This window comes from Phasianus colchicus, chromosome 2, assembly GCF_987193195.1.
Source record: "Phasianus colchicus chromosome 2, bPhaCol1.hap1.1, whole genome shotgun sequence".
Taxonomy (NCBI): Eukaryota; Metazoa; Chordata; class Aves; order Galliformes; family Phasianidae; genus Phasianus; species Phasianus colchicus.
Window position 1 is genome coordinate 38,772,593 of NC_143437.1, and position 16,820 is coordinate 38,789,412.

The 16,820-nt window shown below is 42.9% G+C and overlaps 1 protein-coding gene across 5 annotated transcripts in view; it reads left to right on the forward strand.

Annotated features, from left to right (window-relative positions):
- PCNX2 (pecanex 2) overlaps positions 1–16,782 on the forward strand; it is a 149,198-nt gene extending 132,416 nt beyond the window's left edge. For 3 of the 5 annotated variants that reach the window (XM_031591892.2, XM_090135416.1, XM_090135415.1), the window contains 6 exons: positions 4,286–4,430; positions 6,305–6,535; positions 6,876–7,150; positions 8,090–8,268; positions 12,279–12,727; positions 15,347–16,782. In XM_031591892.2, the coding sequence (XP_031447752.2) occupies positions 4,286–4,430; positions 6,305–6,535; positions 6,876–7,150; positions 8,090–8,268; positions 12,279–12,727; positions 15,347–15,520 (1,453 nt within the window). In that variant the 3' untranslated portion in view covers positions 15,521–16,782. Of the gene's footprint in view, positions 1–4,285; positions 4,431–6,304; positions 6,536–6,875; positions 7,151–8,089; positions 8,269–12,278; positions 12,728–15,346 lie in introns of those variants that run through there. The other 2 variants (XM_090135414.1, XM_090135417.1) reach the window with 2 other exon arrangements.
- The last annotated feature ends 38 nt before the right edge of the window (positions 16,783–16,820 follow it).

Below are 16,820 nucleotides of genomic sequence, written 5' to 3' on the forward strand. Positions count from 1 at the left end.
TGAAGTGAAGCAGATGTTCCCCAAGGATTAAGTTTTGGCAATGAAGGCAGATCCTCCCCTCCCCTCACTGTATTTGGTGGAGAGACAGCAGCTCTTTCAAAGGATAATTTATAGCATTACTGCTGGTTCTTGGTCCCAGCTCTGAGCTTTTTGCAGGTCTCTGTTCAAGTCAGATGGGATGGAAGCACTTAGGGTCTTCAGAAGCTGAAGGAATCATCCCTTAGGTGATGGTTTAATGCTCACTTTCTTAAGAAGGTATCATGATTTTTTAGATTGCTTCAGTCAGCAATAAGAAACAACCCTGAACTTTTTTGTGGAACTTTATTAATTCTGGCTGTGAAGCATCTTGTCTACGATATTGAAGTTTCATGATGAGTTTAAGTTGTAATGGTCAGATAAGCAGATAGGTGTTGTAATTCTCCACACGCTCATTTCGGTAAAGAGTTTCAGATAAGTCCATTGTGAGAAAATAGGCAATAATCAATGCTCTGAGGCCCATATTTTGTCCCCTTGGGTAACTGTGTGGGTGTCCAGCCCTTGCTGTGTCTTGAGGACTGACAGTTGTCCAACTGCTTCACCAAAACACTAATTAAAAGGTAATGTCACACTGAGCTGTGCACTACAGAATTGAGATTCAAGTTTACATTGTGTATGTAAACTATCAATTTGGACTCATTTACACCTGATTTTGTCTAATCTATTAATCAGTAAATGTCACTGTGTAAGCCAAGGTTTTAAATGCTCTTATATAATGTATGTAAATAATTATTCAGTGTACCTGTTCATGTAAATGTCAGCAGAAGCCTAACATTAACACTAGATTGCACTATAAATGCATTCATTAAGATGGCAGAACATTGCTATGCAAATGCTGTGCTCTCTTAAACTGTCATTAGGAGGCATGCTGCACAAAATGCAATTTGAAGAATGATGTGACATTACCATTCATTTATTCAAATGTGGGTGATACGTTTTGGTGTACCTCTGTGGAAAAAATACATAATAACACTATTTAGCCACTAGACCTCCTAATAAATAAATGGTTAGGATATGTTTCACATTTGGAAAAATATAAAAATCTTTTAATAAATCATCATTTCTTTGAGGTGAGCTAAGATATTCAGGTTATTATCGGCACGTGTGTGTTTTAATGCTGAACTAAATCCACAATTAATATTGGAAAAGGTCTATAAACTGAAGGCAGAAAATGGAGTTTGGAGTACAAAATACACACAGATGCAGTCACCAGCTCATTAGCTTTCATTTGTCTGTAGTGGTTCTGGGCTTGCATCAAATGCTTTTAGTTCCAGTTGTTGGAACAACACAGGGTGTGAAAGAAGAGTGCTTGTTTTGACTCTGCTGCCCACTCTGGTGTGAAAGAAGAGTGCTCGTTTTGACTCTGCTGCCCACTCTGGTGCTGATGTTGCTGCATCGTTTTCTACTCACTGAACATCTCTGGGCTGCAGGATCTCATGTGCCTGCAGGTTGCCTTCAGAAACAGCTTGGCAGTGCAACAACAGCTTTCAGGTCTCTGCTCAGAGGGTCAGCAGTGCTGCCAGAAATAGCAGTTCTGTCTCTTCCTGATTAACGCAGTTTCCTTGGCATCTGAATTTACCTTCACTAGGTTTCAAAATATGTGTAATGTGCCTGGAACTGTGGCAGGTGACTGATTGAGGTGTGTTCAAACTAGGCCAAGAAAGTAGCAACAACCTTGAGTGGGGCAGAGATCAAAGCTCTGGGCGTACAGCTTCTTTGTGATCTCATTAGAGCCTTCAGAAGAGAGTGCAGCAATTAGAAGCACAACAACAGCTCTATTTTATGTGGATTAAGGGCTGCGTGTTGCAGAAGTAACGGGTTGAAATAGTGTCATGTTATAGGTAGGATGTGCCCCAAAGCCTCATTACGATTGGCAGCAGAGTGAAAAATTGTAATGGCATTGTGAATACAGCAGTGTCCTTCAGACCTCTCTGGTGGAAAATATGATACATGAAATAATTGACTCTCAGCCTCCCGCCACTACTTTACTCCATGTAACAGTCACAATTGTTCTTAAAAATGCTTGTTAGGAAACTTATTATGCAGAAGGCTGAGAAATCGATGAGTCTTCCTGAGTTCAACACAGTGGGAGCTGTACGTGCTTCCCTCTGCTCCTTCCACTGATGCTCAGCTGCAGTTTTCATGCTGTTCTGGACTGGGCCTCCCTTTCTCGCAGCAGCTTGTTCAGCATCAGCTGATGCCTACAGGACACTCTGAACGTGGATGCAAACTCTTTGTCTGTCTGCTCTGGTGTTTGTATTTGGCTCTGAAAGCCTCTGATGGTTTAGAAAGCAGTTCTTTTTCCTGCCTGTTCCTTCCTTCAGCTCAGCCAGCTTTTCACAGCAAATACAAATGGTATTACTTTGGAAGAACTGCTCTGCACAGTGTGCACATTTCGGGATTGTTTAGGATTGCCATTTTTTTTTTTTTTTTTTTTTTTTTTTCATCCTGGAAAGAACAGTTATTTACTAAGGTATGTTTTGCAGGCCAGGATGGAGGCAGGAGTACTGGACACAGTTGTCTGCTGGGTGGGCCACTGGAAGGACCCTTCCTGATTTCTCACCTCTTTCAGGGGTGTGATTTATGGGCACATGGGCTGCACCTACAGTCTTTTTCTTTTTTTACTGGTTTATTGTAAGGCTTCCCTGGCTATTGAGCCACTCTTGGGCAGATTATCGTTTTCCAAATTCTGGAGATGATTGATTGAGGGTCAGCAGGGATCAGGAGCCATTCTTTGAAGATGCATAACAACTCCCTCTGAAACCTGTGCTTCAGTGCTTTGAAGCTCTGGGTTTAAGTGCCTGCCTCACCTAGGCATGCGTTAATATGTGACTAATAAATGCAAATGAGTTAAGAATTCAGGAGAGCTTCCCTGTGCTCCTGCTGTTCCCAGCAGTGCCCGCAGCGCTGCCTGCCCTCGGGCCCGCTGATCGGTTGATTTGTATCGCATGGTGCTTCCACAGAGAAAATCAGTATCCAGCTGCTTTTCTGGTAACAACAGATATATCTCTCTGTTTTAATTTCTACAGCATGCTACCCACCACGGGCAAAATTAGAATGTGTTTGAGCTTGAAGATAGGCCAGGAAGTCTCCTAATCTCTTTTTGCTCTCTCTCAGAAGAGAAAAAATGTAAAATATGTCTATTTGTTTTTCCCAAAATAATTAAAACAGCTCAATTAAGTGGAAAGATGATGCATTCTCTGGAGAAAGCATGGATAGTAGTGAAAACCTCTAACATCTTAATGCTTTGTCTCCTCCAGAGCCTTTACAATCTAAAAAATCAACTGCTGTAAAAGTGAGTAAGATGTTGGCAGGTGGACCATGTCCTGAGGGTTTGTAGGAGATGCCAGGTTTTAATAGCTGGCTCTGTTTTCCTCCATTTCAGGATCAGTTCTTCAGAGCAGTGTCAGGTCTGTGGCCCTGCTCTCAGCACCACTTGCGTGGCTCCTGTGCACTATGGGATGCTCAGGATGTGTGGTGAAAGCTGAGCCCCAGGCTGCTTGTTTCTCTTCACAAAGATCTAGTGCAACCATTTTCTAATATCTGCTTGGTTTTGACCCTCTTATATTCCACTATAGTCTCTGGTCCAGGAAGACCATTATCAAGGTCAGGCAGAGCTGGTTACATCCAGTTGCTTGTGTGAAGAAAGAAACCTGGCCTGCAGTTGCTTTAAGGTTTGTTGTTTCAGTGGGAAATGCCCCTGGGTTAGTTCATGCTTTTGAAACTTGGTGCTCTTTTCAGTACGTCTGGTTTAATGTTCAAGTCTGGTTTTGAGTTTCATGACAGAAGTTTCAGATTTAGTAAAATAATAATAATAATAATAATGAATTTTACAGCTGTTTTTTAATCATTACTATTAATTTTACCTTGCAAGCAGGACTGTTAACCATGACAGGGCTGTCATTGAACTTTCAGTGAGGGGCAGCTCTGCTGCCTTCCAGATGCTACTGAGGAGCTGTAGACATAGCACGTTGATGCACAGGCCCTTAAGACTCGTGTTCTGGGTGTCACGTTTCTCTCATGGCCAGTTGTTGGCAGTGCAAGCAGAAGGAATAACACCTACCCAAAGAGATATATATATGCAGCATGACCCTTGCTTTATATCTGCCACAAGGATTCATAGCGAGAACTCCCAGGACTATGCCAGGTTCTCCCTGCAGTGGAAGGGCCACAGGTCCATGTGCAGCTCAGCTCTAGCTTGGTGAGGAAGAGATGGCTTCTGAAAGTGACCACTGCCTTCCTCTTGCAGCTTAGACTCCTTTCTGTATGGCCTCCACGCACTGTTCAAAGGGGACTTTCGGATAGCGGCGAAGGATGAGTGGGTCTTTGCAGACATGGATCTGTTGCATAAGGTGGTCGCCCCAGCGATCCGCATGTCTCTGAAGCTCCATCAGGTAGGGTCTTTGTTTGTTTGTTTGTTTGTACTTCACTTCTACTCTTGCTTTTGTCTTCTTAGGGAAACACTGGGAAACTTGAAAAATGTTTGATGAGGCGGAAATGGAGTATGTGTTGTTTTACTCTGAAAAACTTCCTTAACCAAAATGTAAAAGCTCAGCATTTGTTTATTTTGCATTTACTCGATACTATTCCTCTGTAGCCCCAGGCTACCCATTGGAGACTATTTTTATTGCAGAGCTTGCCCCTGTCTTTTTCATTAAAACAAAGCAGATGGACATGCCATGTTTCACTTGTGGAAGTACCATAATGATTGGTTCTAGCTTGAAAACAAATGCAATAAATTGATCAATAAACTTTTTTTAAAAATCTGTGAATTGATTGAGCTAATTGCATCATTAATTTACCAATTCTTTTGTGATGGGCGATACCCAAGTAACACTTCCATATGTTGTTGGAAGTTACTGCAGAGGAGTTGTGGTTTGAAGGGTTGATGCCACTGCTGTGTGTTTGATTATGTTGTGCTATTTCTGACCCCATTCTGTTTCCACTTGCAAAAATTCAGCACCCCTCCATTTAAGTCACTTCAGTTACTTCAGGTCAGCGCTTGTATAGCTTGGAATTGATTTTATTCTTTCTCTGGTGTATTATTTAGTCTCATACACTTTGCTAGTGGATGGTATTTATAATTGTTCTGAATGTAACTGAAGTGGAACTGCTGTGAAGAAACCTAAGAAAATTGGACAAAATAATTTTGTGGCTGTAGTTACTGGATGGACGTGTAACAGCTGAAAAAGTAATGTGATATTGTGGTATCTGTTGATGGATTCATAGTCAGTGATTTTGTTGTAGTTCTACATGTATGAAAAAAACCAAACACTGTGGAACACCCCAGGTAATCCCTTCAGCTTGCCCAAGAGCTCTGCTTCCCTTGGTTTTCCACTTTATAATTTGTCAGTGGATAAGCTCTCATCCTTCTTTGTCCAGTGGAGATGTGAGATCAGAACAGGTTACTCTAGAATAAAAATTGTACCTTTCTATATTATTGTTGTTCTACCTCAAACACATGTCAAATGACAGTCATGTAAGAGCAGGGAGTAGAGTTCATAGAATCCTTAGAGTTGGAAGGGAACCTCTAAAGGCCTTCCAGTCCAACTCCCCTGCGATGAGCAGAGACATGCACAGCTAGATCACATTGCCCAGGGCCTGATCCAGCCTTGCCTTGAAAGTCTCCAAGGATGGGGTAACCACCACATTTCTGGGCAACCTGTTCCAGTGCCTCATTACCATCACTGTGAAAGACTTTTTCCTTACGTCTAACTTAAATCTACCCTCTTTGAGCTTGAAGCCGTTTCCCTTTGTCCTGTCATGGCAGATCCTGCTAAAGAATCTGTCCCCTTCTTTCCTGTAGCTTCCCTTAGATATCGAAAGGCCACTCTCAGGTCATCTTGGAGTACTCCAACAGGTCTGTGTCTCTCCTGTACTGAGGATTCCACATCTGGATGCAGTACTGACCAGTGCAAGTAGAGGGGCAGGGGTCATCTCCCTTGCCCCTCTGGCCACACTTCTTTTGATGCTGCCTAGGATACGGTTGGCTTTCTGGGCTGTTAGGGCATATTGCTGGCTCATGTTCAGCTTCTCATCTACCAGTACTCCCAGGACTTTTTTTTGACAGGGCTGTGTTCAATTCTTTCATCCCCCAGCTCGTATTGGTAATGCGTATTGCCTCAACCTAGGTGGAAGACCTTGCACTTAACAGTGTTGGCACTGTCCACAAACAAGCAAAACAACCTAGGTTTTTGTTTCTTTTTAATAGTTTTTATATTTTCATAAAAAGACCTGACCTTTTGAGTACTACTTCTTGTATGACCAGGACCAGTTCACCTGCCCAGATGAGTATGAGGACCCAGCAGTATTGTATGAAGCAATCCAATCTTTTGAAGAAAAGGTTGTTATCTGCCATGAAGGGGACCCAGCCTGGCGCAGTGCTGTCCTCTCCAACAGAGAAGAGCTGCTGACCCTGAGGCATGTGGTAGATGAAGGAGCAGATGAATATAAAGTTATCATGCTTCACAAAAGCTACTTGAGCTTCAAGGTTATCAAGGTAAGTGAACCATCTTTCTATTACTGCAGTAACTTAGGGCTGTAGATACAAATATCGTTTCTGAGTATTCGGCCAAAAGAAGGGAGTTGATCATAGCTATCAGAGAAGGAATTAGAGGCCGGAGGAGAGTTCTGTTCATTTCACTTTTATTTCCACCCTTATATTTGTTCATCACAAATAACATCCCAGGCTTATCCAGGGAGTAATTGCTCATGAGGTTGATCGAACCTGTTGGTACAAAGATACAACATGCTTGCAATTACTACTACTGTTCTACAGAGATTATATAGTTCTGTATCTGAAATGTTTTCACATGGCCCACACTGTTTTTTACCTGTAGGTCAACAAGGAGTGTGTCAGAGGACTGTGGGCTGGGCAGCAGCAGGAACTAATCTTCTTGCGCAATCGTAACCCAGAGAGAGGGAGCATCCAGAACAACAAACAGGTCTTGAGGAACTTAATTAATTCTTCATGTGATCAGCCACTGGGATATCCAATGTATGTTTCCCCTTTAACCACCTCATACCTTGGGACACACAGCCAACTGAGGAACATATGGGGGGGACCAGTCAGTTTGGACAACATTAAAAAGTGGTTCAGATCCAAATGGTTAAGGTAGGTGTTAAATTTTGGTCTTGCAGATAGACACCCTGTAGTCTTAGTTCTGCTGTATTTTCTGTTAAGAGTGTAATTGCATATTGTTATCTATGAGTAAAACAGTTGCACGCAACTCAGGACGTAATAAAATAGCCCTACAGATATGGCTGAAAGCAAGTTCATTAACTTATTCTTGCCTTTTAATCAAAATTTTCTATGTCAAGATTTGCTCTCAAACCACTTATCAGTACAAGCATTTCCCTTTTTTAGGGAAATTTTACTCTTTATGCCCCATAAACAAAGGTGTATTTTCTGTAACTCATTGGCGTGTCAAAACATGAGGAAATGCACTGGTGGGTTATGATGGATTATGCTCCGCAACTTTGGCAATATCCACATCATTGCTCATGTCCAAAGCACATCTAAAAGCGTACTTAGAATCCACCAAAACTGACTGATTTCCCCTAGGTTTGCATGGCAGGTATGATACCTTCTGTTTCTCATTAGTGTGTGAACTTTTCCTACAGTAACAGGGCTGTGTGTCTCATTCTCTCTGCCTGTCTGCTGCTGTGGCTGAGAAACAGAGGACAGCTTTATGGAAGCCAGCTTGACTGCTAAGGCCAATCCTAAAATACTGAGATTAAGTCTGGTGGCTTGATATGATAGTTTCCCAGCGTGCAGGTCACTCCCACTGAGCACTTCTTTATGACTTGGTGGCTCCATGCAAAATGTTCTGTAGATATCAATGTAACATTTCTCCTAGTCTCCAAAGTTGGGTAATGATTTTGGTTTGTATCTCACACAGTTATGTCCCAACTAACCTTATCATGCCATGAAGTGCTGAAAGACTCATAGTTGTATGAGAGAGTATAATTATACATTGTAGGGATACCTAACATTGGTAGCACAAGTTCTCTGTGCATAAAGACTGACTTATGTATTTGTTCATGCAAATAGGATGCGTAAGGACTGTCATGCAGCTCACCATGACAGAGGCAATGTTGAAGAAGCAGATACTGGAGGAGCATCTGGCAGCAATTCCACAGGTAACTCAAGCCAGAGTAGCAGCTCACAGCACACCAGAGATGGAACCCCTCAGTTGCAGCCTTCATCGCAAGAGGCTCACCAGCGTGCAGGTATTTGCACAATTTACTTGTCTTTTTCTGTAGTTTTCTCACCAGGGGCCAAATGGGCAGATGCTTTCAGGGCTCTCACATATCCAGTGAAAAACTAATTTTAGAAAGACCAACCTTTGGCTTTCCTAGTGACCAAGCATGTGTAAGAGATATCTTAGCTGATACAGTTCCAGGTATTTACTGCAAGAGCATAAAGCTAATGTGTTTCATGTGGCTCATCAGAGATTTCACTGTCAGGCTACTTCGTGTCTAATTTTTGGAATGGGAGATACTGCTTACAGTATGAGAAATTCAGATGGAGGAAGTCCGCATATGATGCCCATTCACTTTGCAGGGTGAGTCTGTGCTTACTGTTGGGAACAGCAGAACTGAGAAGTATGCAGAAATCTTCATTATCTTAGAGCGTGACAATTTATTGTGGGAATTAGTCTGGCTGTTCATCAGTGCATGTGGAGAATAAACAAATAGCAAGTAACTTAGTATGCCAATAGAGCAGTTATCAGGAGAAAATTAAATGTTGCCAATCATTCTGTCAGTTAACAGCTGAACCCTTTTCATATTAAATTATGGATTCAAAAGTGCTTCAGATGTGTTCACGTGGTGGAACTGCTGGCCTTCACATCAGGAATACCCATTAAGTTTGCCAGTCGGGTCACTGGGAGACCTTCCCTAAGGGACAGGGATTTGCTGAAAGGTCAAATTAATTGACTTTACAATACAAGTTGTGATATTACTGTGTCATTTAAGGCGGAGAACTAGAGGGATCTAGCACCTGTTTGTTTCTTGTTAAATCATTTTGACCCATCATTAAAAATAATGGACAGGACCAGAGAAAATCTTACTGTGAATCTGAGTCATGTCGTAAGGATAAAATAACTACTGCTTTTTAATTAAATCTAGCTTTAGAGCAATCCCCATGTGCATACTTATAACTTGACACTGCAGTAATCAGAATGGCAAACTTAATTGTAAAATAACGATCCCGAGCATGCCATGCAATAATGAAAAGTAATTGTGAATTGCTTAAAAGGATGTATTGGGTATCTAGAAAACCATAGTTAAGAGTGGTCACACTTAATTAAGAAAAGCTACCTGGCTTTCAGGTAAAATGAAGAAATGCACAACAAATGCAAGGAAATGGAAAACAGCAAAGGTAAACCAGAATTCAGTCCTGAGAGACGGTGAGAGAAAAAGAACAAAAGAAAGTGAATTTTCTAGCTAGCAACATTAGGAACAGTAAAAATAAAGCCAGTTTGATGCTGTTTCTTTTTTAAGAACATTAGAAACAAAAGAAATTGTAACAGCAGTCTTGAGTCATCACTATATAGAAAGACAAAGTTGTCAGTAATGTAGAAAAGAATGTGTCTGTTTTCTATTCAAGAAAATGGAGGTGATCTGTGATCTGATCATGAAGTAGTTCCTTGCATCCTCCCAACTACAGAGAACATTAAGGACCAGCTATCAAAGCCATGTGCTTAATTGAGCAAATCCAAATAGCTCTCATTCAAGATGGTTTTTAAAAGAGCTGGTTAAGAAGCCAGCTCTGTCTGATCTTCAGAAAGTATCAGAACCATGAGGCTATATGAGAGCACTAGCAGCAAACTTACTGTATGTCAGATCTTAGAAAAGATGTGACCAACACAGCTCTGTCAGTCTGACTGCGCTTCAGGACACTGGTGGCCTCCCATGCATAATCCTGGTGCCCTGATTTAAAAACATTTATAATTTGGAAGGAGATTTAAAAAAAAAACAAAAGATAGAGAAAAAATCTGGGAGATGTTCTATAGAGAAAGATTAGAAGCTTTCAACAATTTATATTGTAAAAGTTGCTTTGATCGTAGCCTGCCAGTACTTACCTGGGCAACAGCAGGTGACCAAAGACAGCTGGTTGTAGCAGACTGTAACAGGTACAACAAAGCTGAACAAATTCGAACTTGAAGTGCTCATTTTTTAGCAGTGAGAGTAAATAGAGTAACAAGTGACTATAGGTTAAGATAGATTCTCCATGACTGCATACATTGGATGCATTTCTGAAAAGTAGTTATTTCCAGGAAGGTCTTCAGCCTTTGTTACGTAGCATGGCAGTGATCCCTTCTAGTCTCACAATGAATGAATTGAGTGCGTTTCATGCTTTTGTATTTCATGTTTCATTTTGTGGCCCAGTGCCACTGATTCTGCAAAATGTGTTTGAAGCCCTATTTAAAAGCGTGACAAAAATGGGGAGCATTGGGAACATGTGGGGTTCTGTTCCAGAGCATCCTTATTTCATGATGCGGTTTGTGGAACAGCCTTTGTTTCCTAATTGCTTTCAGGGACAGAGTTATTTTTGTGCAGATACAGGTGGTCCCCTGTCCAGTGCTCTAACCACTGCATTTGGGATGAGCACTGAATGCTTTTGGACAGCGGTCAGCTTGGAAGCGTAAATCACAAACAGATGTTTGGCCACATGAGCCCCTGCACAAACACACACACTGCAGACCCTCTATTCCAATCCGTACTTTTCATTTAAGAAGGTAACTTAGACCATCAGATGTAGCAACCACAGCACTTGCTTAAGGAAACCCGTGATCCTAAAAAGCCCGCAGCTCCCAGCTGATGTCTGCCCTTTGGTCACAGCTGGAGCACAGAGACACAGGCAGAGCTGCAGCAAGAGCCACGTGCATCTGTCCCACTGCTCAAAGGGACTGCAGGGCTTTCATTGCCAGGGATGCTGCTCCACATGTCATCTTCAGAAATTATTTTTTTATTGCTCTGAGTTTAACAGTAGAAATAATGATATATTGTAAATGGGATGGAAAAATGTCTGGTGCTTGCCAAACCACCAAGGATTTAGACCAGCTGAATGGCTGCAGAGAAGTTATGGCCAAGCTCTGCCATCTGACTCTGTGCCAGGGTGCCTCAATTCTCTTTGCTTCAGAATCTGAAAAACTGGGCTAATCCCAGCCTTGGAAAGCAGACCTGTGAGTGTAAAATGGCTATAAAGTGTAAATAGCTTGGGTGTGGAATTCTTTGTCACTGGAATCCTTGAATTCAGCAACTATAGTTCACTGAGACAGTGTGAGATGTATGCTGCTTTGTGCTGCAACACTTCAGTATTGGAGGGGTTCCAGTGTTTCCCTCCCCTCCATAATTCCGGTATTACTACCACCAACCTGGAAATGCCTGCCAGACTTGCTTCTGCCTTGGTGGATCTCAATAGGTTTTCTGCCTTTAGCCCTTTACTCCACAACCATAGCTAGAAAATCCAAACGCCAGCTCATATTAGTGTCTGGAGTTTCCTGGAAAGGAAAAGCCAGGCAGGGCCTCATGTGACTGGGTGTTGGCTGCCTAAGCCTGGGTTGGTCTGTCTGCAGCAGCACAAACTCTGTGGGGAGCTGTAGTGCCAACCTGCTGCATGCCACCTGCAGAGTGCCTGGCTGTAGTGTGCCTGCTGGGTTCACTGGCCTATAAGCTGGTTAACTTTTCATTCTGTGCCAATTCATATATGCAAGCATAAGAAATACAGAAATGCTTTGTTTGCATCAAAAGTTGATGTAAATGTTTTAAGAAGCATGTGGAGAAGGTATACGTATAGGAAGACAGAATGTGCACAGACAGCAGAGTAGTTTATATGTTCTGTGTACAGCAGTGGCTGTGCTGAGATGCTGCACAGGATGGATGTAAGGTGGATACTCAGCATCCCCTCCTTTAGTGTGGTTATCAAGGGAGAGTGGAGTCACAGCAGTGCTGTGCTTAAACAGTGCACACAGTGCAGCTTAGGATGTGCATGGCAGAATTGGCCCAAATCCCTCTCTCCTGACCCAGTGCTGAACCAATACAGTGGAGAAAAAGAAAGGCTCCTGGGTTTAACAACTTCTCGTGCCTGTGATTCCAGGCTTCTTTTGCTGATAAATCCCACAGTAATGTGCCAACAGTAATATATACACACAGGACATTGTCAATAGCATGGATTTCCTCAGGATGCCACTACAGGCAGCATTTAAGTATATTTATTACTCTTTCTTTTAAAGGCAGGAGGAAACACAGGAGTCAGTCTGTCCAGGCACACGCTGCTTTAAACCAAAGGCCCCCTGTTTCAAGTCACTCTGGACCAATTGCAGAAAGCCGCCAGCCTTTCATGCAGACATCTACATCTGCCCATGAGATCGCCCAAAGGCTCTCAAGCAGCCAGCTGTCACTCCACAACTCGGCCACATCTGTGTTTTCTCAGTCCCCTGCTGTTCCCGCTGCTGGCCAGCTGACTGTGCAGGACCGAGCTGCTGCGATGCTCAGGTCCAGTCTGGCCTCGTCCACCAGCTCCACTCTCAGCCTGCTGTTTGGCAAGAGAAGTTTTTCAAGTGCTTTGGTGATTTCTGGGCTCTCAGCTGCAGATGGAGGTAACACCAGTGACACCCAGTCATCCAGCAGCATGAACATCGCCATGGGTCCGTCTGCTAGAGCAGCAAGTCAGGCAACTCGGGTAAGGCTGAAGCCCTAACAGCAGCACTGACCATGATTTGCTGTGCTGTTCACCTGTCAGGTCCCTGTAACATCTTCACCACTGTTTTGTTTCTTCTTTCTCACATCCAGAAAACAGTCTTTTCTAGGTTTTTTGGTATTTAAATTTTGCATCGCAATGAAATTGAGACTGTATTTGTGTGTTATAAGTGATGAATTCATTAGTGAGGGTAAGTTGGCTGTTTAGAACATACCTTAGAATCCAGCCTGGGGCAAAGTGCCTTTTCTTTTCACTGAGACCAGAGACTCAGTTCTGTTTTATGCAGCCCAGGTGATAAGTGCCATCATGAGCAGACTAAGTAGTTCCTTTCCTGCTTGCTTATCCAGGACTGAATTATTTTGTACGAAAATGAATGGCTCCCACTGCACACTGCACTTTTTCTGTTACCCTCTCTGACCTGAAATTCAATCCAGGACCTTTGGACCTTGTCGCTGAAAGGGTTAGGCAAAGGAAGTCTGTAGGAAGTATTTCCAAAAGGAAACTAAAAGCCTATGCTCTGTAAATCAGCATTTTCTAACAGAAAAACAGAACACAGAAATAACTTGCAGCCTTCGTCCCAGTAGGCTTCCAGTTCAGTTCCCCTCAGTTCATCTGCCCTGGAAAATTCAAGGGACGTAAGTGTTACTGTTTCATTGTCTCTTGAAATGTATTTCTTTCACTTTGGTGGCCATGGGCTGCTTTCCTGTAGTTTGAAATGTTAACCTCTAAAGAGCAGTAATATGAGAAGATGGATCAGTGATAAAGGGGGGGGCTGCAACTAGAGGCTGACTGACAGCATCATTAAGACCGACTTTCACATTTGGCCTATCAAAATAGAAGTGAAGTTGGCAACAAAAAATGGTATCCTGGGCTCCATCAGAAGAGGGGTGGCCAGCAGGGACAGGGAGGTGATTGTCCCCCTCTACTCTGCTCTTGTGAGGCCCCATCTGGAGTACTGTGTCCAGGTCTGGAGCCCCCAGTACAAAAAAGACAGGGAGCTGTTGGAGAGGGTCCAGAGGAGGGCCACGAAGATGGTCAGGGGACTGGAGCACCTCCCCTATGAAGACAGGCTGAGGGAGCTGGGCTTGTTTAGCCTGGAGAAAAGAAGGCTGCGGGGTGACCTCATTGCAGCCTTTCAGTATCTAAAGGGAACCTACACACAGGAGGGCAATCAACTCTTTGAAAGGGTAGATAACAGCAGAACAAGGGGAAATGGTTTTAAGTTGAGGGAGGGAAGATTTGGGTTGGATGTCAGGGGGAAGTTCTTTACAGAGAGAGTGGTGAGGTGCTGGAACAGGCTGCCCAGGGAGGTTGTGGATGCCTCGTCCCTGGAGGTGTTCAAGGCCAGGTTGGATGGGGCCCTGGTCTAGTATTGAATGAGGAGGTTGGTGGCCCTGCATATGGCAGGGGGTTGGAGATTCATGATCCTTGAGGTCCCTTCCAACCCTGGCCATTCTGTGATTCTGTGAACAGGAAAACTGAGGATATGGAAAGTCTAAACTACTTTTCTTCTAATATTCTGAATTGTATATGACTTCTCTAAATCTCAACTGAAAAAAGCTCCCTAGTCTGTGTGTATTTTGCTCTCAAACCAACAATGCCATTATGGTATAGTTCATGAGGTTTTGCCATTCAAGAGAAGTTGACTGAATATTACTCACCTGGGTCCAATCCTGCTTTAGCACTATAATAAGCATTAGAAATGTGTACAGCTGAACATATCAGACAACAGGGCACAACGCCAACTCTCAGCAATTTCCAAGGTAATTTGTAAGCATTCAGCATATGTGCAGTGGTGAGTAACAATGAAGGGATTCACCTCATCTACCTTTATGCCATGTAACATTTGGGTCTCAGTAGGTCACTGGTGTTGCCTCTGTACTCAGCAGAGAGGACAATCCAACTCATCCTTACAGCTGTCAGGAGGAAATCTTCCTCTTTGAGACTCATCAGTCTCTGCCAACCACTGGCCTTGAATGATACAACTCAAGCATTACATTTAGATGAGGTGAGATCTGGCCAAAAACTAAGTGCTCTGAGTCCAGGCACCTATTTGATTGAAAGTGCTAAGGAGGTATCTTACTTACACCTAATACAGTGTGGTTCTGAAAAGCTTTCATATTGATGGAGTTCTTACAGTGAGGTGACGGTGTGCATAACATTTGCAGGCTGGTAATTGCATTCCAGTTCTGCGGCAGAAGTTTCTTTGTGAGTTGGATTTAAAATTTGGTGTATTATGCAAGCCCCAGACTAACCCGATTTCACTTCTTAGAAGCTGGCCCTGCTTGAAGCAGGGGTTTGGACTGGATGACCTCCAGAAGTCCTTTTCAATCCAAAGTACTTAATAGCTCTCTGTGCTTGTACATCTGTGGCACTAAACCTCTAGCTCCTCTGCTTTTCTTTCCAAATGTATGCATTACAAATACCTGTTCAGTCTTCAGAAGTCCCTTGTGAATTATGCATGTTAAGAATCCCATGCAGTCTCACAGAACGACATTCTTAAATCAATTTTTAACTTTTTCACCCGTCACTTCAAAAAACAGCCGACGTGTTACTTATGTTCTATTTCCTGATCTCATTGACTCCTCTTTTTCTCTGCAGCAGCTCACTGAGACCTGCGATGCGACTGATGCGACAGAATCTAAACCGCGTCGAGAGCAAGGGCTGTCCCATGCCATACTCATGAGTCAGACCCTGGAGTGCCGAAGGGCCAGCCAGGAAGACATGGCCCTGGAAGACACAGCCTCTCAGCAAAGCCTGTCTGAGGAGCAGTAAGGATTATTGGTAGTGCAAGGGCCACACAGTTCTCAAAATTCAAGACAGAGTTAAGTCAGGGAGCTGCAGGTGGGTTTATGTTCTTTCAGATTTAACACATAACCTCCAAACGTTTATTTTTCTAACTTTTAAGCAGGAATATGACAGGTCACATGTTCTTCAGCTGAAGGCCTTTGGCATGGGTAGGGTTGGAAGGTGTTCTAAAAATCATGGTGCCACTTCATCTCAGGTTCTTGTAAATCCTAGAACAATGAACACAACCTGTGTGACATTCCTCTTCCCATGCAGAGGCACTGACCCAGTAATGGTGACAAAACAAAGTGTAACAGGTGAATGAATGAATGAATACAATAGGAGATACTAACACAACTTAGTGAAAAGCACATCTTTCCTGCCATAGCTAGACAGCTGATTGCATGCAAACTAATTGGCATTTGATATATAATGTATAACAAAAGACAACTTTGAAGAAAAGCAGTGAACATCTACAAGGACAGTACAACATGTGCTGGAACATTAGAGATAAATCTGATTTGATTTTTCTTTCCCAACAGCAAATCTCTTTATTTTCCTCCAACATGTTATACAGGTGGTAATTATGAATAGCAACATAGCATCACGCAGACTGATACACTGCATGCAGCTATACTGAAACTTTGTGTGAACGAACCTTGCTAAACACATTATAAAAGTCAAGCGCAAGAAAGAAAGTAGCCAGTGCATGGAAAGCCTTCACAAAGCATCTGGTGCACCTTATTTGCAAAGAAAGCAGCTCTCTATTAACAGCTGCTCTTAGGTATAATCTCATGCTCCTGTTTGGTTTACAACAGTGTTTCTCAAACTGCAGGCAACTAGTCCTCCTGGGAGATGCAAAAGGGCCCAGGAGAGTTCTCCCCGAGGACAACAAAGTGCAAAGCAGGCTGTAATTACTGTCTGCGTTTGTATTGGGCAGGGAACAGCTCATTGCCTTTAATTGCTGGACACAGCTCAGTGTCCATAAACACGTGTAGCCAGTAATTACACAGAACTCCAATTTCCCTCCCTCAGAGAAACTGAGCTGCTGCCAGTTTAACAGTTGCATAAAGACAGATGAAGCAAGAAGAGAAACAGTGCTTTCACAAAGTTTGAGAAACACTGATTTACAGGAATGCATGACTGTTTTGGAAGCCAAAAGGCTACAACAAATCCTTAATGTAATATAGGGCATAAACACATGCGTGTTTTTGTTGTTTTTTTTTTTTTAATTAAAAAATTTGCAGCTATCTGTGTTTTGCTGTCCCTCTTCACTGTAACTACCACG